The following is a 26,596-nucleotide window of genomic DNA, read 5'->3' on the forward strand; positions in this document are numbered from 1 at the left end:
CTTTGAACACTGCATTGTATTTGTGCACTGGTTGAAGGCTGGGGGTGAATGAGGTTGCCAGTGAATGACAAAGTAGTCAGTAAAAAAATTAACATATTTTAAGTAAAATTAGCACATTTTGTACACATTGTGTGGAAATTCATAGGCCAGCTTGTCTTCTGTAAATGACTTTTGGATATGAATTTGTTCAGTCACTCTAAGCATTACATGCCTGTACTTGTCCACTTGATTGGTGGTGGAGAGAGGAAGTGAGGGAGGGAATCGCTCAAGCCAAACTGGTCATGTTTAGAAGGTACCCTAGATGATAAGCACTGTTTCGTGTCTTCTCTTGTGCTCATGCTCAGTCGTGTCCAACTCTTTGTGACTCTTTGGACTATAGCCCACCAGGCTCCTCTGTCCATGGGATTTTTCAGGCAAGAAAACTGGAGTGGGTTGCCACTTTCCCCTCCAGAGGATCTTCCTGACCCAGGAATCAAACCCACATCTCCTATGTCTCCTGCGTGGCAGGTGGATTCCTTACCTGATGAACTACTGGGGAAGCCCCCAAATAATTATTATTTCTTCTCTTGTTCAAGACTTAGATGAGTGAAGGTTTATTTTGCAGTGCTGTGTACACAGTGGACAAGTATCTAGTCCACTTTTACAAGTATCTAATAAAAGACAATATCTAGTCTTTTAGATATTTAGAAGTGTTTAATGTGTTGAAAGTAGAAGTAGTAGAATAATGCTTCTTATAAATAGCTTTTAAAAACTGATGGGAAATACTGTTTTTGTAAATGGGATTGTTAAACCTCGTCTCTAAACAGTACACTCTGTGTTTGTCCATTGGGTTGAAGAAGGTAGGAGGGAAGATTGCAAAGATGTTTTGCTAGTATGTACTAGAAACCTTTTAACTTATCCATTGCTGTATGTGTCACATGTATCTCATTTACCTTTACTGTATATATTATGTATGTACTGGACAGATGGGTCCCAGTTTTACAATAGCTAGTCTCTAGATATTAAAGAGGTTGCCAATATATGATCGAGTGAAGTTGTTCAGCCGTGTCCGACTCTTTGTGACCCCATGGACTATCCATGGAATTCTCCAAGCCAGAATACTGGAGTGGGTAGCATTTTCCTTCTCCAGGGGATCTTCCCAACCCAGGGATCAAACCCAGGTCTCCCACATTGCAGGCAGATTCTTTACCAGCTGAGCCACAAGGGAAGCCCAATGCATGATTAAAGTGGAGTTAATAAATTAATATGTTTTGTATACTTTGTGTTATAATTAACTGAAAGGCTGTCTTCTGAAAAGGAAATTGTAAATCACATCTAAGTGAAACACGTGAGTATACTCCACCCACTGTTGGATAGAGGGCAAATAGGAGGAATTGGGAGAAATGAAGGGTTCTAGGCTAGAATATTCCTTCATAGAAGACACTTGGATATAACCATTGTTACATGTGTGTAGTTTATTCAATACTACTGTGTATGCAGTGGACAAACAAGTCCTTATTTGAAACATCTAGGTTTTCTAGATGTATAAAAGTATACAACCTATGTTGAAAGTAGAGTTAAAGTAACACCTTTTAAGTATCTTTTCTGTTAATTCATAGTAATGGTGGTATTTGGGCAGTGGAATTATTAAACTTGAGTAAACTCTCCAAGAAAAGTAAGTTAATTGGATGGTGGGGAAGCAGGGGCAGGAAAGGAAGTACAGAGAGAAGCGGTCTGTGCCCATCAGTCTTTATACAAGTTCAGACTATATAACCATTATTCTCTTTATGCATTTTAGTGAATACTGCAGTGTTTTAATCATAATTTTGCCAATATCTTTATCTAGAGACCTGTTGCCATTTTTGTACTTTCTGAAATTTTTGTTGCTAAGAAAGTCAGGATTACATTTTTTACCTTCCAGATTGAGTTGGTATAGTATATTCTTAGTTATCAAAATACTCATAGCCTTGGGACTTTGAAATGGTAAATATTCATGGTGTATGAAAAACAAAATACATAACTAACTGTATGGTCATCCAGGTCATTGCATCTATCAGAGGTTCAATTCTTTTTACTGCTGTGTAGTATTCCATGGTATTGATATATTATAGTTTGTTTACCTGTTCACCCACTGAAGGGCATGTGGGTTGTTTCCATTTTGTGTGTGTGTGTGTGTGTGTGTGTGTTTGATATTATGAGTAAAGCTGCTGAAAACATTCAGGTTTCCATGTGAAAACAAGTCTTCATTTCTCTGGGATAAACGCCTAGGTGTACAACTGCTGGGTTGTGCAGTAGTTACACGTTTAATTTTTTAAGAAACTGCCTGTGGCCATTCTGTTTTATCTTCTCACTCCCAGTATAGGAGTGATCCAGTTTATCTGAATTCTTACCAGCATTTCATGTTGTCAAATTTTTTATTTTTTTAAAAAAGCTATTCTGATACATATGTAATAATGTCTGATTGTGACTTTAATTTGCGTTTCCCTAACAGCTAGAGATATTAAGCCCATTTTCATGTACCAATTTACCATGTGTGTATCCTCTTTAGTGAAATAACTGTTCAGCTCTTTTGTTCATTTTCTAATTGGATTCTTTGTTGTTGTTTTTTTTTTAATTGTTGACTATTTTGTTCTTTTTTTTTTTTAGTTTTTTATTTTTTTAATTTTAAAATCTTTAATTCTTACATGCGTTCCCAAACATGAACCCCCCTCCCACCTCCCTCCCCATAACATCTCTCTGGGTCATCCCTATGCACCAGCCCCAAGCATGCTGTATCCTGCGTCAGACATAGACTGGCGATTCAGTTCTTACATGATAGTATACATGTTAGAATGCCATTCTCCCAAATCATCCCACCCTCTCCCTCTCCCTCTGAGTCCAAAAGTCCATTATACACATCTGTGTCTTTTAAATATAAATCCTGGTTCTTTATCAGCTACAATGGTTTGTAAATATTTTCTTCCATTGATCTAGGTAGTAATACTACATTTTGGCTATGTAAGTCTTATATTAGGTGGACTGATTCCTTTTACTCTTATTTTTTTTCAAAATTGTGTTAAGTATTCTGTGGCTTATACCTTTTGATATAAATTTTAGAATAATCTTATTTAATTTACAAAAATAAAACTTTGTAAGAATTTTGAGTGAAATAAATCTATAAATCAATTTGGGCCCAGCTTTATGCCCCACTTGTCTCCTAGAATATTGAAATCAGAAGATCCTTGACTGAGAAATCAGAGCAGCACAAATAAAAATACCTAAAAAACATCATCAGGCAATGAGATAGACCAGCCACATCTCTTTAAAATTAAGCTCATACCTCTTTTCCTTAAATATGAACAAGAACCAACAAGGATCACCAGAAATCTTAGAAAAGTCTTTATTATGAAATATCATGACATAAACAAGACAGAAAACAGTAATTCAAAAAGAACTGAGACAATGCAAGGGAAAGAAAACCACACCCTCCCCCAAACTCTATTTATATGCTGAGAGATAAAAGAGAAGATGTTGCATCTGAAAACCAGGGACAGACTGCTTTAAAAAATTATAAATTAAGGAACAAAAAATATCTCAGAGAAAGAGGAAAAACAAAACTACTGAGAGAATTGGAATGTAAGTTCAGGTAAATCTCCCAGAAAGTAGGGCAAATGGACAAAGAGAGAAAAACAGTTAGTCTAATATCTGCATAATACATACATATACAACTTTTTAAAAATTATAAATAAAAATTAAAACTTAAAAATACCTTTTGGTTAAAATTGTAAAATCTCTAACATAGTTTTCAATATTCTTCACAAAATTACCCATTCTTACCTATCCCCTAGAGCCATACTATAGTCAAGAAGGCTGTTTAAAATCAGTCCGGGATTTATTAATTCATTCATCTATTCATTAATGGAATAAAATATACTAAATTTCCACTACATACCAGTGGTAATGTGGGACACAGCACAAAGGGGAAAAATACATCTATACCACCTAAAATTTTGTTTCAATTATTTTACAAATTTTTTAAAACACAATAAAATAAACCCTCTGATAAAACTATATTCACAAGATCCTATAGAAGCACAGAAGTACTGCATCTAACCTAGAAAATGGTAGAAACTGCCAACAAATGCTTTAAGGAAGAAATGGAGATTCAAAGGAGTTTCCAAGGTCAACTATGTGTTAACAACCAAAAGGAGAAAAAAGATGCTTCAGGCAGAAAGAAGAGCATTGACAAAAGATGTGAAGTGATAGGTGAGCACACATTCACCGTTTACCCACTCAAGTAACAATGTTTGTGTCCTAATCACATGTTAGATGTTAGACCTTAGAGTGGTAAAGTCAATGTCCCTTCCCTAAAAGGAGTCTTACCTGCCAATAATGAGAAGCATAAGAGAGGAACATCAAAGTTAGACTCAGACGTCAAGATAGATTTCCTAGATGAAGATGACCATGAAGAATAAGTAAGAATTAGCCATATATCACACTAAAAGAGACACAAAAGAATACATGACAAGATGTAGATGATTAAGACAATAGATACACAAAGAAGGACCAGGTTTAAAATGAAGGAAAGAAGTAAGGTAACGAATACAGCATAGCAGTATTTTCAAACATCATTAGAAAATAAATTAGAAAAAAATGCCAGTGGCAAGGATCTTGAAAATCATTCTCAAACACACAGGAAAATAAATAGATGAAAGTGGCTGGAGTAAAAGTAGATGAACAGAAATAACTAGCATTCATGAAAAAGAGGACAGAACAAAAAGGCAAAAACCAGCAGTAAATGATATAATAGAAGAAAATTTTTCCTATAATGAAAAAGGATCTAAATCTGTACAATAAAAATGGCCACCATGTGCCAAGAAAAAATAAAAGAGACTAATATATAGAAACAACATTGTAAAACTCTTGAGAGAAAAAGCCTTCCATAGGCAGCAAGGCAGAATAAATACATTATCTACCAAAGAAGAGCCCCCCAAAAAAAGCCAGCCTGAGAGGTCTATGAGCAACACTGTATGCCAAACTTGTGGATAAAAAACTTCTGAGGCTTAAGAGGGAAAATTTGTGTCTCAGGAATTGCATACCCAAATAAGCCATTCACTGTTTATGTGTGAAGTCAAGAGAAAAACATTTTCAGATATAGAAGGATTCATAAAGTATAAGACCTACAACTTTTTCCTGAAATTAAGAAAGCTATAAAGTCTTACTGCTTGAAGTGTGGTCCACAGACAAGCAGCATTGACATCACCTGGGAATTCATTAGAAATGAAAACTCCTGGGCCCCACTCCAGACCTACTGAATCAAAGTTTATATTTTAACAAGATCCCTAGGTGATTCATATGTGCATTAAAATTCCAGAAGCACAACTCAAAACATATCCCTGCCAACAAAGTGATGATTCAGAAAGAAGAACTGAAAGTACTGACAATGAACACTGAAATAATATATGTACACAAACTCAATTAAGTTTCGATGATGGTTTGAAATATGATTATGAAAGAAAAGATAAAAAGGGGATAAATGCTGCCAATAAATTGAGTGTAAGATACCAAGTTATAATAACAAAATCCCACTGAGTGGAAATGAAAAAGAAAAGCAGAGAACATGCATTGACTTACAAATAAGAAGAGACTGGTATTTTATTATTGGCATTGATAGTTATAAAGCAACTGTTAAAGTATGATTTTGAAACATCTTAAATTTAATCATCAGAAATATAAAAACAAAATGGCTCAGCAAGTAAAGAATTTGCCTGCAATGCAGGAGACACAAGAGACTTGGGTTGAATCTCTGGGTCAGGAAGATCCCCTGGAGAATGAAATGGCACCCCACTCAAGTATTCTTGCCTGAAAAATCCTATGGACAGAGGAGCCTGGTGGGCTACAATCCAATGTGTCACAAAGAATCAGCCACGACTGAGAAACTAAGCACGTATAATTTTGAAATTACCAGAGGTAAAGTTCAGCAAAATGAAAGAATGAAAGATTTTAAATAGAGAAGGTCATCCAAGCACATATATTGAACTCTCTCCCTCTTATAACTACCTAGTGAAATAACCAACAAAGCATATTAATAGGTTAACATCTCTACATCATAGCTAAAAATTCATAGAGGTTATACACAAGCCAGAAACTTCAATATACATATGAATAATACTGAATTAAAGGATGGTACACGAATATGCTATTCACTTACACAAAAGAGAAGCCTGCAGGAGATGCAGGTTCAATCCCAGGGTCAGGAAGATCCCCTGGAGGAGGAAATGGCAACTCTAATATTCTTGCCTGGAAAATCCCATAGACCGAGAAGCCTACAGTCCAGAGTCATGGGGTCACAATGAGTCAGACAAGACTGAATGACTGAGCATGTGCACGCACACACACACACACACACACACACACACATCTCTTCAAACAATGCTTGCATCCTATTCTCTATCTCACTTTTCCTTTTAGGACTCCAATTATACATGATTTAGACCTTTTCATCTTATATCCATACCTTTTCATCCTTGTTCTGTGTTCATTCATTTTCCCTGTGTAATTTAGCCTGGATATTTCTACAAATCTGCACTCTCTTCTGCTGTTTCTAATCTGCTGTTATGTCCATCTATTTAGTTTATGATTTTAGTTATCATTTGCTTCTATTCTCAAATTCCCATATAATTCCACTTTATGGATTCCAGTTCTTTGGTGAAATCCTATATCCTTCCATCTATTTTTGTAAATATTTATTACAAGGATTTTGTTTTTTAATACACAGGTCCTAGGACCTATTTCTAACTCTAGTACCTATTTCTATCATCTGATTTTCCTCTTGTTCTTGTCTCATGGTAAGACTGGTAATGTTTTATTGAATTATGGGCATAATCTATAAAAATTTGTATACTCTCTGGTTGGTGTCATCTTCCTCTAGGATGTTTTTTAAGCTTCTTGGGGGCAGTTGAAACAGCAACAAATTTCATTATTCAAGTTAGGGTTGAATTAATTAAGACTTGGTTTCAGTCTTTGTAATATCTAGTTTATTTAGGATTAGATTTCCCTTTCTCCTAGGGTATAGCCCTTCAAGGATACAAACTATCACGTGAGGTGTTTACCATAGCTTTGAACTCCAATTTTTATGTCCTAGGAGAAGGAAATGGCAACCCACTCCAGTGTTCTTGCCTGGAGAATCCCAGGGACGGGGGAGCCTGGTGGGCTGCTGTCTAGGGGGTCGCACAGAGTCGGACATGACTGAAGCGACTTAGCAGCAGCAGCAGCAGCAGCAGCAGCAGCAGGACTATGAAACTGCCAGTAAATCTGGTCAGTTTCTCAGCCTCTTAGAAGCTGGTTTCTGCTTGACTTATCTGCCTCTTACTGCTTAAAAACTGGTAAATGCCTGGATAAAAAATATGACTCAAAGTCATTTTCTGCATATCACTGCCTTCAGGGATCTGGCAGTCTCAAGTTCTAAGTCCATGATTATTTTTTACTTCTCAGTTTCTGATTCCCAGGCTCCCCTGGTGGCTCAGCTGGTTAAGAATCTACCTGCAATGCCAGAGACCTGGGTTTGATCCCTAGGTTGGAAAGATCCCCCAGAGAAGGGAAAGGCTACCCACTCCAGTATTCTGGCCTGAAGAATTTCATGAACTCTATAGTCCATAGGGTTGCAAAGAGTTGGACATGACTGAGCAACTTTCACTTCTGGTTCCAAATTACCCATCATTAGACTGCTAATATCTGTGATAGTTTTATTATATCCAAAGCATGGTCCAAAGTGAAGTGAGACAAATAAGGACTAAAAAGTAGATTTTTATAAACCTACATGAATTCCATTTAAAGGCAAATCTTTTAATCTAAGATTATGTCTACTTTTTTATGTCTATTTTTGCTTAAATGCAAAAATTCTGATTGTAATTCTTTCTTGAAAAGCCTGTGTTGGTGGACCATAGTTGAATTTTTGCTTTGTTTTTATTTTTGCCTTTATTTGACCAAATAAAATATTGACAACCTATATCAGTTCCAAATATGCTTTTTCTTTTTGGACAGTTTCCTAGAATTTGAAATCCAAAAATCTGAGATTCTTTTCCACAGTCTACTAATCCACCTCTTTCTTCAACACTGGCCCTTTCTGCTTTCTCCCTTATCTACTGTTTTTCAGGAATAAAAGCCTCTTTTCATTTCCTGCTCCAGCAACTTTTCATATGCTGGCTCCAGTATCTGGATTTTATGGCCCATTACCCTCCACCCTCATATAATTCACTTCCTCTAAGCAGTCAGGTCTCAAAGAAAGACTCTCAGTCCAGAGGACTTCCCTGTGTTGGCATTATCTACCCCCTTGACAAAATGTTAATTTCATATAATTTGATTACATACTTGTCTATTGTTTGTCCCTCTAGATTAGAAGAACCATCAGGGTAAGTGCTGTGCTAGTTTATTTTTTTAACTTATTCATTTGGCTGTGTTGGGTCTTAGTCGCAGCCTGCAGGATCTTTATTGCGCCATGTGGGATCTTTTGCTGCAATGCACAGACTCTCTAGTTGTGGAACTGGGTTTCCGGAGAGAGAGCCAGTAGTTGTGGCACGCAGACTTAGTTGCTTCATGGCATGTGGGATCTTAGTTCCCTGACCAGGGATTGAACTCACATCCCCCACATTGCAAGGTGGGCTCAACCACTAGACCACAAGGGAAGTCCCTCTGTGTTAGTTTAATTCACAATTGTTAAACTCCTTGCCCATACCAAGGTATAAAAAACATTTTGGAGCTGGAGACTTGGGTAGTATAAGGATTTCTGAAGATTTCTTTGAGAAATCTATGCTGGGAGCCTAATCCTCAGTCTGCTGTAACAGAAAAAGAAGAGACAAGAGCTTCGATCTGCTAACTCCCAGTCAAGAGGAAGAAATTTTGGGAATGCCAGCTGAAGAGTTCAATAGGTGTCTCTTGCAGTTGGTTGGTATCTAATTCACACTTGAGATACATAAGAGCTGAGAGCTCAGCTGCAGTGGACTGTGTAAGCAGAGAAGTGTTGCTATATTGGCTCCTAGAACTGGGAAGTTTCTTTAGCAAAGTTCAAGGAGGGTTTCCAACGAACCAGATGTGGACTGCATGCAAGACAGTCAGTGTGAGTTGTCTTAGGAACAAACATACCAAGACAGCTGCTGAGAGGGTGAGTATATATAAATAGGGAGAGGTTGGGACATGTCTAGGTGTCCTAGAATAGGAAAGAGCAGCATTACCAAGTTAGAGGATTGCGAATACCACATCTCAAGTGAACTGCACGCAAAGAATCCCAAGGGATTGGGTGGGTGGGTGGCGGGGGGCGGAAGGAGGAGATAATGTCTCAGAGAAATCCATCAAAGTGCTCACAATAGATAAAAAGTAGCTTTGAATACCTCCTAACAAGATAGTATCAATACCTGCTCCCTAAATTAATGGCGGGAGCTTCCCAGGTGACTCAGTGGTAAAGAATCTTTCTGCCAATGCAGGAGATGAGGGTTAATAATTGGGCTGGGAAGATGCCCTGAGGGGAATGGCAACCCATTCCAGTATTCTTGCCTGGGAAATCCCATGGACAGAGGAGCCTGGCAGGCTACGGTCCATGGGGTCACGAAGAGTCAGACACGACCAAGCAACTGAGCACACACACACACACACAGTCATGGCAGCACTCTACTCCTCCTCCTCTACTCTTGCCAAAATCTCTTTTTCTGAGTATGTACAGAGAAGGCAGAAAAAGCTGAAGAGTTGCCCTTCCTAACTTGAAGCCCTTCCAGTAGCAGCCAACCACAGTTAGGAGAGAAAAGACACAAATTCACACTGAGATAGACCACTTGGAAAAAATCATATTCTAGGCAAAATCAAAGCACTTTTTGAATACAGTAATAAGCATGGAAGCATTTTGGTTGTATGACAACAAGATGAAAATGACCATTCATGGTCCTTAATATATTCCTCTTATTCTTTTTAACAAATACAAGTACATACCATTTTTATTTTTTAATTTTGCCTTTATCTCTTTTGCCAGTGGATAAGTGGAATTTATGGTGTTGAACTGATCCTTGATTTGAATAAGGACCATTTATACCAGTGATTCAAATGGAACCTTGATCAAAATTTTGAGGCTAAGTAGTCTCATCTCCTCTATTCTTTCTAATTATTGCCTTGGCATTTATCACAGGATATATTTTTTATGGGGGCAGGGCATGAGGGATGATGCCAAGGAAATATAAAATGCTCTAATATATGGGGTTTGGCTTTTATATTCAGTTGTTGGTGATTGGGGAAGTACATACCACTTTTAAAAAGTAAAAGACAAACACAAATAAACCCCACTCTTTTCCTATTGAAAGTGAAAGTGTCAGTCACTTCCAACTCTTTGGGACCCCACAGACGGTAGCCCGCCAGGCTCCTCTGTCCATGGAATTCCTCAGGCAGGAATACTGGAGTGGGTTGCCATTCCCTATTCCAGGGCATCTTCCTGACCCAGGAATCGAACCCAGGTCTCCTGCATTGCAGGCAGATTCTTTACCATCTGAGCCACCAGGGAAGCCACTAAATATCTAGACATTGCAGCTGTTATACCACCAGCACAGTACTTCCGAAAGCCATGAAGCCAAGTTGTCTTCCCAACACCGCCCATCCAAAGGGGCTGACGTCCCATGGAGAAGAGCAGATAAAGCTGCCGCTTACCTGCCAGTCAAACATCTCCGCAGAGAATATGAGGCTCCTCCCCCACAAGTCCTCGAGCAGTCACTCCAGTCTCCCCAAGCGTCCCAGTTGCTATCTTTCTCTTCATCTGAACGAGTGTTTCTTGAGGTCTGGAAAGTGGAAAGCACAATAAATTATAGACAAAATGCTAGAGATATCCCAAAGGCTTTCCTAGTTTTCCCAGACTCTTAGTCTAAGCTGTTCACAAACACTAAAGTTGCCTGAAAGTGCTTTGCTTCAGAATGGTTACATCAAACACACACAATAGTTAGGGTTTTTTAAAATATATTTATTTATTTGTTTGTCTGCACTGGGTCTTAATTGCTGGTACACGGGATCTTCGATCTTTACTGGGGCATGTGGACTCTTAGTTGTGGCATGCAGGATCTAGTTCCCTGACCGGGGATTGAACTGGGGCTCACTGCATTGGGAACACAAAGTCTTAGCCACTGGGCCACCAGGGGAGTCCCACACATAAGATAGTTTTATATGGAAACTAGAGGCACATGAATACCTTTCCATTTATGAGGGTTTTATCCAGATGGCTTTCTAGCTCAGATTTAAGTGTCATATTTTATCATTTCAACATTTAAACACATTGGCTAAATATTAACAATAATATTTATTATTATTAATTTTTTATAGCTTACATAGCAGGGTCCTAGCTTGTACCTTGGAGAAGGCAATGGCACCCCACTCCAATACTCTTGCCTGGAAAATCCCATGGATGGAGGAGTTTGGTAGGCTGCGGTGCATGGGGTCTTGAAGAGTCGGACACGACTGAGTGACTTCACTTTCATGCGTTGGAGAAGGAAATGGCAACCCACTCCAGTGTTCTTGCCTAGAGAATCCCAGGGACGGGGGAGCCTGTGGGCTGCCGTCTATGGGTTGCACAGAGTCGGACACGACTGAAGCGACTTAGCAGCAGCGGCAGCAGCGGCAGCAGCAGCAGCAGCTTGTACCTAAGGCATTCTCACCTCTGTCTGTCATATAGACTGACAAACTTCAAGGAAACCTTTGTGCATGGGGATTTGTGGAACCCCCTGAGAGAGGGTCCACCCCAAGAAGACAAAATAGATAAAGCTTCAGGGTCCAAGAAAATAGAGAAAGTTCAATTATGAATACAGTTGGTTTAATTTGTATTCTGGACTTGCCACCATTGATTTATATCAATTGTGTGTGTGTGTGTGTGTGTGTGTGTGTGTGTGTGTGTGTGTGTGTGTGTGTGTTTGTATTAGTTATTCAGTCATGTCCGACTCTTTACAGCTCCATGGACTGTAGCCCACCAGGCTCCTCTGTCCATGGGATTCTCCAGGCAAGAATACTGGAATGAATTGCCATTTCCTCCTCTAGGAAATCTCTCTGACCCAGGGATCGAACCCAGGTCTTCTGCATTTCAGGCAGATTCTTTACTATCTGAGCCACCAGGGAAGCCCTTATATCAAGATACATTAGAGAAAAGAGAACTGGGAGAGTTTAAAATTTTTTAAATATATAGATGGATATAGGCTCAATGGTAAACAATCCATCTGCCAGTGCAGGAGATGTAAGAGACATGGGTTCAATCCTTCAGTCAGGAAGATACCCTGGAGAAGGAAACGGCAACCCACTCCAGTATTCTTGCCTGGGAAATCCCATGGATATGGGCACCAGGTGGGCTATAGCCCATGGAGTTGCAAAGAGTCAGATACAACTGAGTGACTGAGCATACATACACATAGAAATGAAAAGAAATGATGTGTATTACTTAAATAAAATCACAAAACTTTACAGAGAGGACTAAAGCAGAGTCAAAGAAATGGAGAAACATACCATAGTCCTAAATAGCTGGAGTCAATACTGCAAAATGTTAATTCCCTCCAAATTCATCTATAAATTTATAACAACTCCAATCAAAATCCCAAAAGGAGGTTTTCTGGATCTTAACAAATGATTCTAAAGTTCAACCAGTGGAGTAAATGTCTACAAGAGCCAAGAAAAAACTGTAAAAGATGGGAAATTAGAAGGAAATTGCCTCAATTAAAAGAGTATAGAACTGGCATAGCAATAAGCATTCATATCTATTAAGTTTTCTTAAAAAGCCCAGAAACAGACCCAACTATAAGAACATAGTCTAGAACCACAAGCCAGTGTGATGAACAGTTTAAAAGAAAACCATAGATAACTTCTTCACAAGATACACCAAGATTAATTCAGATATATTCCAGAAATCAATATTTTAAATGTGGAAACCATAAAATGGTAAAAAGTTATAGACTAAAAGTCACACAGACTTGATGTAACAAAGATTGTCCTAGATATATCAACCAAGGAAGAAATCCTAAAGGAAAAGACTAACAGATTTAATTACATTAAAATGGAAACACACATAGTATTTTCTATCTCACCTATAGATAAAGGGATAAGTATGTGAATATCCAGGTTTCCTAGGTGGCTCAGTGGTAAAGAATTCGCCTGCGAATCCAGGAGACATGAGAGACGCAGGTTCGATCCCTGGCTTAGAAATATCCCCTGGAGTAGGAAATGGCAACTCACTCCAACAGTCTTGCCTGGCAAAGCCCATAGACAGAGCCTGGCAGGCTACAGTCCATGCAGTTGCAAAGAGTCAGACATGATTTAGTGACTAAACACCACCAACAAATGTGAATATCCACACGAAAATGCAGCAATAAAAGCACAAGCATATGGGCTGGAAGAAAACCACCAAGATGCCTCTAAGGATGGAGGGAGCAGGACGAGGAGTGAAGGCTGTTGGAGTGCCGAAAAAGGAGTGCCAAAGGAACATTTTATTTTCTTCCCTCCCCCCATAAAAGATGTGACACAAACATGACAAAACATTCAATTTGATGAAGCCAGGTGGTACTAGAATGGATGCTAGTTTTCTCCAAACTTCTATGGATTTGACATTTCTTTTTAAAAATTGGAGGTTAAAGGCAATCGTTGAACATCCATAGAAGTTTGGAGAAAACAAACACCCATTCTAGTACCACCTGGCTTCATCAAATTGAATGTTTTGTCATGTTTGTGTCAGATCTTTTATGGGAGGAGTGCCCAGAGAAAAGAGTCAGACATTAATTAAAATGTTAGCAGCCACTACCTCTAAGCAAAAGGATGCTGAGCAATTTTACTTCTTTTTTATTTGTGTCTCTGCATTTTGTAAAGTTCTTTTGTAAAGCCAACACTTTAATATTTTAATCGAAAACAAGCAAGCAAACAAACAAAACCACATCCTGTTGACATACAGAAAAGCTGAAATCAGACAGGACTTCATAGGTGAGTCCTATGTTAGAGACCAGGAGAGTTTATGCAGGAAACCCTGACATCTAATAAACTGTAGCAAGAGACTCCACTAGATATTACACAGATTTCCTTAAGCCTTTAGGTCAAGTTACCTCATCCAACCAAAAAAATAAATAAAAAATTAAGAGCAGGATCTGCAGAAAGGACCTTCAAATGTGAAATGAAGAAATAATGACTCCTAGCAAGGAGGAGGTTTTCCAATAATTTTTACCCACGTCTCACCAGTCAGTCGGTTTCCTGGCTCCTTACCAAGTCACCTATTTATAGCACAGTAAGCAGCCCTACTAGAGGCAATATTTCAGCAAAAGTCAAGTGAAAGGAAAGAATAAATATCTGGCAACTGATCAAGTCTGTCATCAGGGATAAGGGCTAATTAAACCCATATTATTTACTGTTCTAATTAGACCACTGTTCAGTTCAATTTTCTGCACCAAATGTCACCACACAAAACTGTGTCCTGTCTATAATGTAATATAAAATAAAGTTTTAATTCATAAAAAATACAATAAGCAGTTTAATACATTCATCTGGGCTTTTAGGTCGGTGAGTTCAAATCATTTTAGGTAAACATTTAAAATATACACAGCTGAAATTGATTTTTCATTTTGTCACTTGATATACTGATAGGTTGAATGTGAAAAGCTGAAAAACATCATCATATATATTTTAAAGTGAAAGTCAAGAGTTCACTGCAATATTGTTTTAATTTGTTTTTATTCCCACTGTCCCATCTGTTCAGTTTAGAGTTTCTTTCCATAACTTCTCCACCTACACTTACCAAAAAAAGTATCTTGATTCTAAAATAACTAAAATAGGCAAGTTATAAAGGCAGGTCTTGTGGTCTCTCTGATTGAATCAATAAGACATTTTTTTTTCCCCCTAAGAAAACAGAAAAATGACATCTCAAAGGGGTCCTCGAGTTTGTCTCCTCTCTGGCCATGAAGACAGTCAGATTCTCCTTTGAAATGCCACTGCTATTTCCTACCAGCCAATCTTCCTGCCCATCTCATCTACTTTTCCTAGGAGTAGCAATGACATCCCATTTTATACCCACTTTTCATCTCTTCCATTTGATGCCAACAGCATGATGATAATGATGATAACACAAACATTTAGAAAAATAAAACCTCTTTTGGAGCTGAACAAAGTGCCACAGGGTCATTTCTGAACATTTATATTTGTGTGTATTCTTCCTTATAGTGAAAGAGAACTTGCTTCCCTGGAACTTTCAGCCTTCAAAAGCAGTGGATGGTGAGTCTCCATCCTCTGCTACAGAAGAGCTCTTCTTGAGATTTCTCAAACCAGCTGGTACCCTCAATTGTCCCAGCTGTCTCGGGAATGTTTCCTCTCTGCGCCAGAGGGATGGTACGGGGAGGGAGATGGGAGGGGGTTCAGGATGGGGAACACGTGTACGCCCGTGGCAGATTCATGTTGATGTGTGGCAGAATACAATATTGTAAAGTAATTAGCCTCCAATTAAAATTAATAAATTTAAGTTTAAAAAAATAAAATGTAGCATCCAGAGTATAACATTGCTATCTGAGAACAATACAGACCACACAGTGTCCCTATTCTCCAGGTTTCTTTTGATGAAATCTAAGTTTCCATATCCCTTTATTCCCTCCCTTTCCCTTCCTCCCTTCCTTCCTCCATCCCTCCCTTCCTTTCTTTCCCCTTTCTTCTTACCTTTTCCAGTCACATCATTTCTTGGATCTCATTATGGAGGCAGTATTGCATAATGGTTAAAAGTTGTATGACTCTGGTTGAGTCATAGCCTTCTTAGCCTTTCTAAAACTCATCGAAAAATAGAAATAACTTTACTCCAACAGTATTTAAATAAAATATCATCTAAATAGACTGTATCACACAGCATCTCAGTAAAGGTAATAAGTGACTGTCTCAATCTCTCTCTCACTCAATGTCACTCAGTTGTGTCCTATTCTTTGTGACCCCAAGGACTGTAGCCTGCCAGGCTCCTCTGTCCATGGGATTCTCCAGGCAATAATAGTGGAGTGGGTAGCCATTCCCTTTTCCAGGGGATCTTCCGGACCCAGGGATTGAACTTGGGTCTCCCGCATTGGAGACAGATTCTTTACTCTCTGAACCACCAGGGAAGCCAGAATGTCTCAATAAGTATAAACTTGCTATTGTTCTTCAAAATAATGTCTTTTTTTCTCCAAACAATGACAGGAGAGCCAGCTCTCTCCCATCTTAACTTAGGCAAGACTTAACATTAATGGCTACTGAATTTCCTTTTGTTGGTTTTGGCCCAGAATACCAGCCTGCTGATATCTGTTTGAACCCTGATCCTGTCACCCCTTTGACAAGTCACTTCTCTCAGCTTTGCAGTTTCCATGCTCCACCCAAGTCTCTGATACACATGCTAGACACAGCTCCCTCATCTTACAGAATTCCACATGCAGATTTCTGCTTTTTTACAATAGTAAGCAGACCCTAATGCCAAGTAAGCAGCCAACTAATCAAACTTGGAATCTGTGAACACAGTTTAACATTACAATAAAAATATGAAACAAAAACCAATCACCATCATCAAGCATTAGGAGGCAGGAAGACTGGTGGGGAGGGAAAAAGCCAGCCATCAGGAGGAACTGTATCAGAGATGCTGGGGTGGGGTCTGTATTCTTGGGCTGCATGTTGGTGGTGAGTCTCCTGAGAGAAGAGGTATTTAGCAGCCTCACTTTGGTCAGCTCCAGCTCTGAAATCTAGTGACAGTAAAGTATGTTTGACTGATATTATTTGACCTGAGGGTCACCCTGAAGAGGCAACTTCTGTTTGTAAGTTGGGTACCACTATTCCACATTCCTTCTTCTCAGACATCCCCATGAGCTGTCTGAAAAATGATTAAGTGATTAATTAAATTCCTTGTTATTAACATTTTATAAGGTAAGTTGTTATCTGAATCCTTTGTTGTTGTTGTTGTTGTTGTTGTTCAGTCACTAAGTCGTGTCTGACTCTTTGAGACCCCATGGAATGCAGCATGCCAGGCTTCCCTGTCCTTCCCTGTCTCCCAGAGCTTGGTCAAGTTCATGTCCATTGAGTCAATGATGCCATATGCTAACCATCTCATCCTCTGCCACCCTCTTCTCCTCTTGCCTACAATCTTTCCCAGCATCAGGGTCTTTTCAAATGAGTCAGCTCTTCGCATCAGGTAGCCAAAGTACTGGAGTTTCAGCTTCAGCATCAGTCCTTCCAATGAATATTCAGGGTTGATTTCCTTTAGGTTGGCTGGTCTGATCTTCTTGCAGTTCAAGGGTCTCTCAAGAGTCTTCTTCTCCAGCAACAGAATCTGCAACATCAATTCTTTGGCATTCAGCCTTCTTTATGGACCAACTCTCATATCCACACATGAACCCTATCCCTAGACTTTACCCCTAAGTCTGAGTCAACCAACATCATGTCACTCAGCGACCCTGTTCTGGGCCAGACTCTGAAATGTGCACAAAGAAAAAGCTGAAGAATCTGGTCCTGCACAAAGCAGCTACCATGTTTGTAGAGAGTGAGCATCCTTGTCATAGTTGGTGTTGCCATTTTAATTGCTAAGTTGTGTCCACCTTTTTGCAACCCCATGGACTGTAGCCCAACAGGCTCCTCTGTCCATGGGATTCTCCAGGCAAGAATACTAGGGTGGGTTGCCATTTTCTTTTCCAGGGGATCTTCCCAGGTCAGGGACTGAACCCATGTCTCCCACATTGGCATGTGGATTCTTTACCACTGAGTCACCAGGGAGGCCCATCCTTGCCAATACCTTTCCTATATTGCTTCTAACATTCTCAACAAACCCCTGAGGTGGATATTACCAATCCTCATTTTATAGATGTACACCTGCAGCTTCCAGAACCATATGCTCAAAATGTGGGGGAGCCTGCGCAGAACTCCTTCCTGCCTGACCCAGATGAAGCCTGCTTCTATTCCCAGATGCTCCTTGCCTGCCCTTCTGGACCAGGAATCCAATCAAAAGAAGCAGCAACTTATCACCACTCCCAGTTGGCATTTCACGTCTTGGATCAAACAGATCTGCTGCTGCGATTCACTTGACCACAACATTCCTTCCACATCTCAATGAAGTCTTCTTGCTTTCCTCCCCCTCTCTATGTTGTAAGCCTATTAAAAAAACAGAGACATCACTTTGCAGACAAAGATCCATATAGTCAAAGCTATGGTTTTTCTAGTAGTCCTGTATGGATGTGAGAGTTGGACCATAAAAAAGACTGAGTGTCGGAGAATTGATGCTTTCAAATTTGTGGTGCTGGAGAAGACTCTTGAGAATCCCTTGGACTGCAAGAAGATCAGACCAGCCAACCTAAAGGAAATCAACCCTGAATATTCATTGGAAGGACTGATGCTTAAGCTGAAGCTCCAATACTTCGGCCACCTGATTCTGAAGAACTGACTCACTGGAAAAGGTCCTGATGCTGGGAAAAATTGAAAGCAAAAGAAGAGGGTGAGATGGTTAGATGGCATCACTGACTTGATGGACATGAATCTGAGCAAACTGCAGGAGATAGTGAAGGACAGGGAATCCTGGTGTGCTGCAGTCCACGGGGTCACAAGGAGTCAGACACAACTTAGCAACCGAACAACAACAAAATGTTGCAAGCAGAGCTCCACTTACATTTTTCCAAAATATTTGATTTTATCTACATTATTCCATGAGGAAAGCCTGCCTTCTTTAACTTTTTATTTTGTACTGGAGTATAGCTGGTTAACAAGGTTGTGATAGTTTAAGGTGGACAGCAAAGGGACTCAGCGATACAGATACATGTATCCGTTCTCCCCTGAACTCCCCTCCCATCCAGGCTGCCACATAACACTAAGCAGAGTTCCCTGTGCTATAGAGTAGGTCCTTGCTGGTTATCCATTTTAAATACAGCAGTGTGTACATGTCCATCCCAAACGCCCTAACGATCCTTTCCCCCCATTCCTTCCCCCAGCAACCATAAGTTTGTTCTCTAAGTCTGTGAGTCTCTTTCTGTTTTAAAGTTCATTTGTAGCATTTCTTAGGAATATTCTTGACTAATGTTCACAGCCAAGATGCATTTGTTAATTCTGTCATACACACATATACAAAGGGCTTGCAATGTTCAAGGTTCAGTGAGGATGAGGATCAGGTCCTCAAGACAGTGAGTAGCAGGTGAGATCAGAATCAGCCCTCAGTCACTGAGAACCATAGACACAAGGGACCAGAGCAAGTAGATGCTGAAACGGAAACAGTTTCCACCTTGGTTACTTTCCAGTTCGCTGTTCAGTCACTCAGTCGTGTCTGAGTCTTTGCAGCCCCATGGAATGTAACCTGCCAGGCTCCTCTGTCCATGGAATTCCCCAGGCAAGAATACTGCAGTGGGTTGCCATTTCCTTCTCCAGGGAATACACTAATTCTGCTGGGAGCACTGGGCTAACCCTCGAATGTCCCCATCAACTTCTCCGATGTAGTGGGATTGCAAGTGTGTTCTTATTTTTGACTCAAATCTATTTTCTAATTATAATGGAATTACAACACTTTCTATTTTCTTCCTTTTGCTTATTTATATCTTCCAGTTTTATATAATGAACATGTATACTTTATGCAATAAAACACCCAATAAAAGTTATTTTTCTTAAGGGGGAATAAAAACACTAAAGGGCAACCTGTGAAAACACATCCAGAGTTGCAACATGTTGTGCTGTTTGGTTAAAACTATCAAGCTTCAAGATCTTTTAGGAAATCCTATTTTCCTAACTAAAGTTTTACCTAGGGAATATTCTGGAAGAAAATTTTTAAAAAGTATATTGTTTGCTCATTATATAATAGGACCAGTTAAAGCCAAGAACATTGTAGGAATAAGTGTGCTTACAATCTCATAAAGGCTTGAGGACTTCTTGCCTCCCTTGCATCCCCATGCATAAATCAAATCATAAAATATTTCCCTGACAAGTTCTTAAATCTGTGACTTATAATGAATAGTACAGTTCAACTAGTCTTACAAAAACGTTAGTAATTAAACACAGATTTCACATATAAGGTCGCTTATTGCAAATGCTACATTAACAACTCCATATTAAAAACAACTCAAAATAAAATAGGTTCCACTGGGATACAAGTGCCCAGACATCAAGTAAATGTTCATTCCAGTGTTACCACAAAGGTTATTTTAGGAGATGACAAACGGCTCAGATTTTTGTTAACAGTAAATACAGTTTTCCAGGTCAATACTACCTTAAGATCTTTAACAACAATTTCTTAATATGAATTTAGGGTAAATGTCACTCAAGCTGTCACAGTGATTCAATAATTCAGTTCAGCTAGAATACCTAAAATACCAACATATTGAAAGCTGTATGCTAGGCATACGCCTCTGTCTTCTCGGTTCATTCTACGCTGCACTGCTCCACTCCAGTGGTCAGTGACCCCTTTCCTAACCAAATGGCACCCCACTCCAGTACCCTTGCCTGGAAAATCCCATGGATGGAGGAGCCTGGTAGGCTACAGTCCATGTGGTCGCAAAGAGTTGGGCACAACTAAGCGACTTCACTTCCACTTTCACTTTCCTAACCAATGTGTTACCTATTATTTTGTCATTGTTCTTCAGTTGCCAAGTTGTGTCCGACTCTTTACTGCCCCATAGACTAGCTCTCCAGGCTCCTCTGTCCATGGGATTTCCCAGGAAAGAATACTGGAATGGGTTTCCATCTCCTTCTCCAAGGGATCTTCCCAATTCAGGGATCGAACTGATGTCTCCTGCATTGGTAGGTGGATTCTTTACCACTGCACCACTAGGGAAGCCCACCTACCTTCTGAAAACTGAAAACCCTTCACTGATCCCTCGGGACACCTGTTCTGTACCTCCAGACTCTCCATGACCTGCTCTGTCTCATCCTTCAGCTCTAGTTCCTGCAGATCAGACTCATACCACATCCCATATTCCAAGCACACCATATTTCCCATGATTGCCCAAACACATTCATCAAGTCCTGCTTACTTTTGCAAACCCCCCCAAAAAACACCAAGACACTCCTCTTGGAGCAGCTCTATTTGCAGGTGACCAGTGAGTGAAGATCTAGGACCAACCAGCCCTCTTTCCCTAAAGCTGAGGTCAGTATAGTTTGGGAGAGCTTCTGAGCAAGCCTCTTGCTTCTTGATTTTTCCTGCCATCCTATCACTACCTAGGAGGCTGGCCCCAGGTCTAGAATTCCTCACCTCACTGAGTCTCCTTCCCTAGTTAGCCAGGCATAGACTGACCTGGTTATGTACTCCAGTTACCATCACTCTCAACTTCCTGGTATAGAGGTTGATGCAGCCTATTGTTCCAGTCAATCCTAAAGGAAATCAACCCTGAATATTCCTTGGAAGGAACTATGCTGAAGCTGAAGCTCCAATACATTGGCCACTGATGCGAAGACCTGACTCAGTGGAAAAGACCCTGATGTTGGGAGAGATGGAGGGCAAGAGGAGAAGTGGGCGACAGAGGATGAGAAGGTTGGATGGCATCACTGACTCAATGGACATGAGTTTGAGCAAACTCTTGAGACAGTGAAGGACAGAGAAGCCTGGCATGCTGTAGTCCATGGGGTCACAAAGAGTAGGACACGACTGAGCGACTGAACAACAACAATTATTCTAGTAAAAGAAAAAAATCTCCAACAAATGCCATGAAGAGGTCCCAAATTATGGCAACCACAGCTTCTCTGTGTCAGGATGAAGGAAAACTAAATAAACCCTTCCAGAATTCTGAGAGTGAGGCAGGCCTTTCATATACAGCAACTTAGTCCAGCATGTTAAGTCCCAGTGGGAAAGAGGGCAGATTCAGATGGGGATAATTTGAGGAGCGATTTATTTTTTTATACATATTTTATTTTTAAAACTGATTTATTTGGCTGCCTGGTCTTAGTTGCAGCATGTAGGATCTAGTTCCCTGTTGTTTTGTTGTTTAGTTGCTAAGCTGTGTCCAACTCTTTGTGACCCCATAGACTGTAGCCTGCCAGGATCCTCTGTCCATGGGATTTCCCAGGCAAGACTACTAGAGCAGGTTGCCATTCCCTTCTCCAAGGGATCTTCCTGACCCAAGGATCGAACCCGTGTCTCCTGCATGACCAGGGATTAAACCCGGGTCCCCTGCATCGGCAACATGGAGTTTTAGCCAGTGGACCACCAGGGAAGTCCCTTGGGGAGCATTTTAAAAACACACTTTGCATACAGCATAAATTAACACAACATTATATATCAGCTGTACTCCAATCAATAAAAGAAAAGCTTACACACACTCTACTCAGATGAGACAAGGTACAGGGAAACCTCAGGGCTGGTACAGTGCCCGGTAAGACAGTCCACATTATCTGCCTGGGCCGTGCTTGCAAGACGGGGTAAAGGCAGGCAGGGGCTACATGTAAAGGGGCTGGTGGATAGAAACTAAGGCCTTTGCTCAAGAATTACAAAGGACTTCCCTGGCAGTCCACTGATTGAGACTTCACCTTCCCGTGCAGGGGGATGCAGGTTCAGTTCCTGGTGAGGGAACTAAGATACCACATGCCTCACGGCCCAAAAACCAAAACATAAAACAGAAGCAATACTGTCACAAATTCAATAAAGGCTTTAAAAATGGTCCTCATCATAAAAAAAAAAAAATCTTGGAAAAAAAAAAAAAGAATTACAGCCCACAGCAACCTCATAAAGTGAGAGCTGGGCAAACAAACACACTTCTCTCCTCCCTCCAGCCACTCCTCTGCAGTGCTCACTACTGGCCAAATCCAACCGGGAGCCAGAGGGCCTGGGGAGACCACTGATGCAGTCCGCACAGGTCAGCCTGCCGGGGTGGGCGGGGTATGCAGCACAGGGTGGGGAGCAGTGAAGAGTGGATCTGGAGGACCACGGGAAGCTTTCCAGCCCAGTAATTTATTGACTCACTGGAATATTTTTAAGCAGAGGAGTGACTTCGGTAAATTGTATTTTGGAAAAATTACTCTGGCAGGAGTGTGGGGAAGGACTGAAGGAGGAGAGCCTCACTTAAGTGCAGAGCTGGAAGGGCCACTTCATAGAGCAGACAGGAAACAAGAGCCCAGGCTAGACACTGCCAGTGTCTGAAAGAGGAGGGCATAGACGTGAGGGGCTTTGTTGTTCATTCGGAGTTTTTCATTGAGACAGAATTGACGTGTTAACGTTACATTACGTTAGTTTCAGATGTACAACATTGTTGTCATTGTTCAGTTGCTCAGTTGTGTCTGACTCTTTGTGATCCCATGGACTGCAGCATGCCAGGCTTCCCTGTCCTCCACTTGCTTGCTGCAGCTTGCTTAAGTTCAAGTTCATTGAGTCAGTGATGCCATCTAACCATCTCATCCTCTGCCGCCCCATCTCCTTTTTGCCTTCAATCTTTCTCAGCACCAGGGTCTTTTCCAATGAGTCAGCTCTTTGTATTAGGCAGACCAAGTATTGGAGCTTCAAATTTAGCATAGTATAACATCAGTTCAATCACTCAGTCGTGTCTGACTCTTTGTGACCCCATGAACCGCAGCACGCCAGGCCTCCTTGTCCATCACCAACTCCCGGAGTTTACCCAAACTCCTGTCCATTGAGTTGGTGATGCCATCCAACCATCTCATCCTCTGTCATCCCCTTCTCGTCCTGCCTTCAATCTTTCCAATGATTTGCTATTTGCACTCATTGAGAAATGATCACCATAATAAGTCTAGTTAACATCATAACCATACATAGTTATAATTTTTTTCTATGTGAGAAAAACTTTTTTCTTAATTTAATTAATTTAATTATTTTTGGCTCCACTGGGTCTTCACTGCTGCGTGTGGGCTTTCTCTAGCTGCAGAGAGAAGGCATTGCCCTTCATTTTGGTGTGCAGGCTTTTCTCTTGTTGTAGAGCACAGGCTCCAGGGAACATGAGCTCCAGTACTTGTGGCACACGGGTTTAGCTGCACCACTGCACCTGAAATCTTCCTAGACCAAGAATCGAACCCATGTCCCCTGCATTGGCAGGTGGATTCTTAACCACTGGACCATCAGGGAAGTCCAGGAATACTTTTAAGATCTATTCTTTCAGACATGAAGTTTTAGGGGGCTAGAACAGTGAAGGGGATCAAACCTGTGTCTCCTGCATTGGCAGGCAGATTCTTAACCACTGGACCATCAGGGAAGTCCAGGAAAACTTTAAGATCTGTGCTTATAGACATGAAGAGCTAGAACCAGCGGGACCTGGTAGTTGACCAGATGCAGGGAGAAAGAAGACCCTAGGATGACTCTTGGGCTTCCAGATGAAATGACTTGTGGGAGACGCTCATCTCATTCAGCTTCAAAAGCATCGTCAATGCCATCCCTGAGGTGAGATGCTCAGTGGCCTTAGGTACTGCATTCAAGCAGTACCTAGATTACAGCTAAGATAAAGAGAGCAAATTGGGGTCCCAGGAGGAATCTGGCCTGTGGGTCTGATTCATCTAACCATAATTGTGTAGCTTACCACCAAAAAAAGGAATTATTTATAATGTTTAAAAATATGGAGATTTCACATAAAAATCTATATTTCTGACTTCTCAGGAAAAGGAAAGAGAAAATCAGTACAGGACTCACATCCCAACATGGTAATAATTCAAACAAAGCATGGCCACAGAGTTTGTAAGGGGCATGTGCCCTCTAATTTGTCCCCATTCAGCCACTACAAGGATTCACACTATGTGCCTTGTCCCCAGGGTTGCAACTGGGAGTTTGCCAGTAATGAATGACTGTCGGTGTGAAGGTAATCAGTTGACATGTGTGTTTGTAACTGATTTCAGATTCTTCAGTCTTGCTACAGAACATGTTTTAGTGAGTAAAAAATACACACACAAATAACTTAAAAATGGGCTTCTCAGGTGGCGCTAGTGATAAAGAATCCGCCTGCCAACGCAGAAGACACAGGAGACACAGGTTCGATCCCCTGTCAGGAATATCCCCTTGGAGATGGAAATGGCAACCCACTCCAGTATTCTTGCCTGGAAAATCTCGTTGATAGAGGAGTCTGGTGGGCCACAGTCATGGGATTTCAAAGAGTCGGACATAACTGAGCACAGCTTAAAACAAAAGAAGAATGCTTTGTTGTCTTCATTGGAGACAGAGTCCAGCAATGTGCTCAAGTTCAAAAAGTAGAGTTTAAGAAGTTATTCCATGGTGCTTAATGTCTAAACTCTACTCTCCTTAAATCCCTGGACTTTGTCCCTGGAGTACTTCACTAATATAATGTATTAGTGTATTTAAGAAGCTCAAATAAAAATTCCCAAAGTACAGACATATCATATTCTGGAATTCACCTGTGCTATCAATAACACAGGACATCATGGTCCCCAGAGAGCCCACACCAGGAATTACACAGACCACCTCTCCACAGCACCCCTACACAATCCCATGCTAAGGATGGGAACATCTAGGCTATTTTTGCCATGAGTGCAATGTTCCTGGCTACTACACAAGTCAGAAAACAATCATAGCCTCCAACTGTAGCAAGAGACATAAATATAAGTGACCCCATACAATAGGGTTTGGTTTAGTTTTGACTGTATTTTTTGGTTAAAAAGAAATTCCTAAATACAAAGCTACTTTATAGGAAGAAAGATGTGATAGATATTATTGGCAATACTTTGGTAAGCTGGGGGAGAGTGGATACATGTCTATGTATGGCTGAGTCCCTTTGCTGTTCACCTGAAACTGTCACAATATTGTTAATTGGCTATATCCTAATACAAAATGTTTTTGGTGTTAAAAACAAATAAATAGAAATCAAATTCTTAAAAAAAGATTCTGGAAGGGGAAGAAATAGATAATATTTTGGGAAGTCATCCTGAAGCACATACGGCACAACAACAGGTAAGACTGAACAGAGAGGAAAAGCAAGCCGAATATAAAAGCCTGATGGAGAGAAATGGCGGGCTCGGTGACCAGCTATCCATGGAGAACAACTAGAAAAGCAAAACTATCCTCCGTAAATGAAATCAAGACATTTTCAGGCAAACAAAAACAGAGAGAATTCACCACTGGCAGATCAGTCCTGAAGGAAATATGAAAAGGTGTGTTTAGAGGACTTCCTTGGCAGTTAAGATTCCACCTTTCAAGCTGGGGATGCAGGTTTGATCCCTGGTGGAGGAACTGAGATCCCACATGCTGAGGGGCCACTAAGCCCTTGTGCTGCAACTACTGAGCCTGCCAGCCTCAACTACCGAGAAGCCCGCAACAAAGATCCCACATGCCGCAACTAAGACCCAATGCAGACATAAATAGATATATTTTTAAAGGTGTTTTTAGGATAAAGGAAACTTGGAGATATGGAAAGAAATGTATAGCAAAAATGGTAAAGAAGAATGTGGGTCATTATAAATAAAGAGCAACTATATAAAATGACAATTATTGTGGCTTATGGCATTTAAAATATCTCTATGGCATGAACATATCTGATAACAATGTCATATGAATCAGAAGCTTGATAAATGACATTAAAGTATCCTAAGACCCTTGTATTTCCTAGGAAGAGGATAAAAGGGCTAATTAATACTTGACTTTGATGAATCAAGAATATATGCTTTGCTAAATGTAGAATTACCATATGATCCAGCAATCCTACTCCCAGGCATATACTCGGACAAAACTATAATTCAAAAAGATACATGC

General features: G+C 40.4%; 1 protein-coding gene across 4 annotated transcripts in view; it reads right to left on the reverse strand.

Annotated features, from left to right (window-relative positions):
• ADAMTSL3 (ADAMTS like 3) overlaps positions 1-26,596 on the reverse strand; it is a 381,800-nt gene that overhangs the window by 247,167 nt on the left and 108,037 nt on the right. For all 4 annotated transcript variants that reach the window (XM_042242633.1, XM_060408762.1, XM_027957113.2 and 1 more), the window contains exon 4: positions 10,642-10,769. In XM_042242633.1, the coding sequence (XP_042098567.1) occupies positions 10,642-10,769 (128 nt within the window). The remainder of the gene's footprint in view (positions 1-10,641; positions 10,770-26,596) is intronic.

This window comes from Ovis aries, unplaced genomic scaffold (genome assembly GCF_016772045.2).
Source record: "Ovis aries strain OAR_USU_Benz2616 breed Rambouillet unplaced genomic scaffold, ARS-UI_Ramb_v3.0 scaffold_85, whole genome shotgun sequence".
Lineage (NCBI taxonomy): Eukaryota > Metazoa > Chordata > Mammalia > Artiodactyla > Bovidae > Ovis > Ovis aries.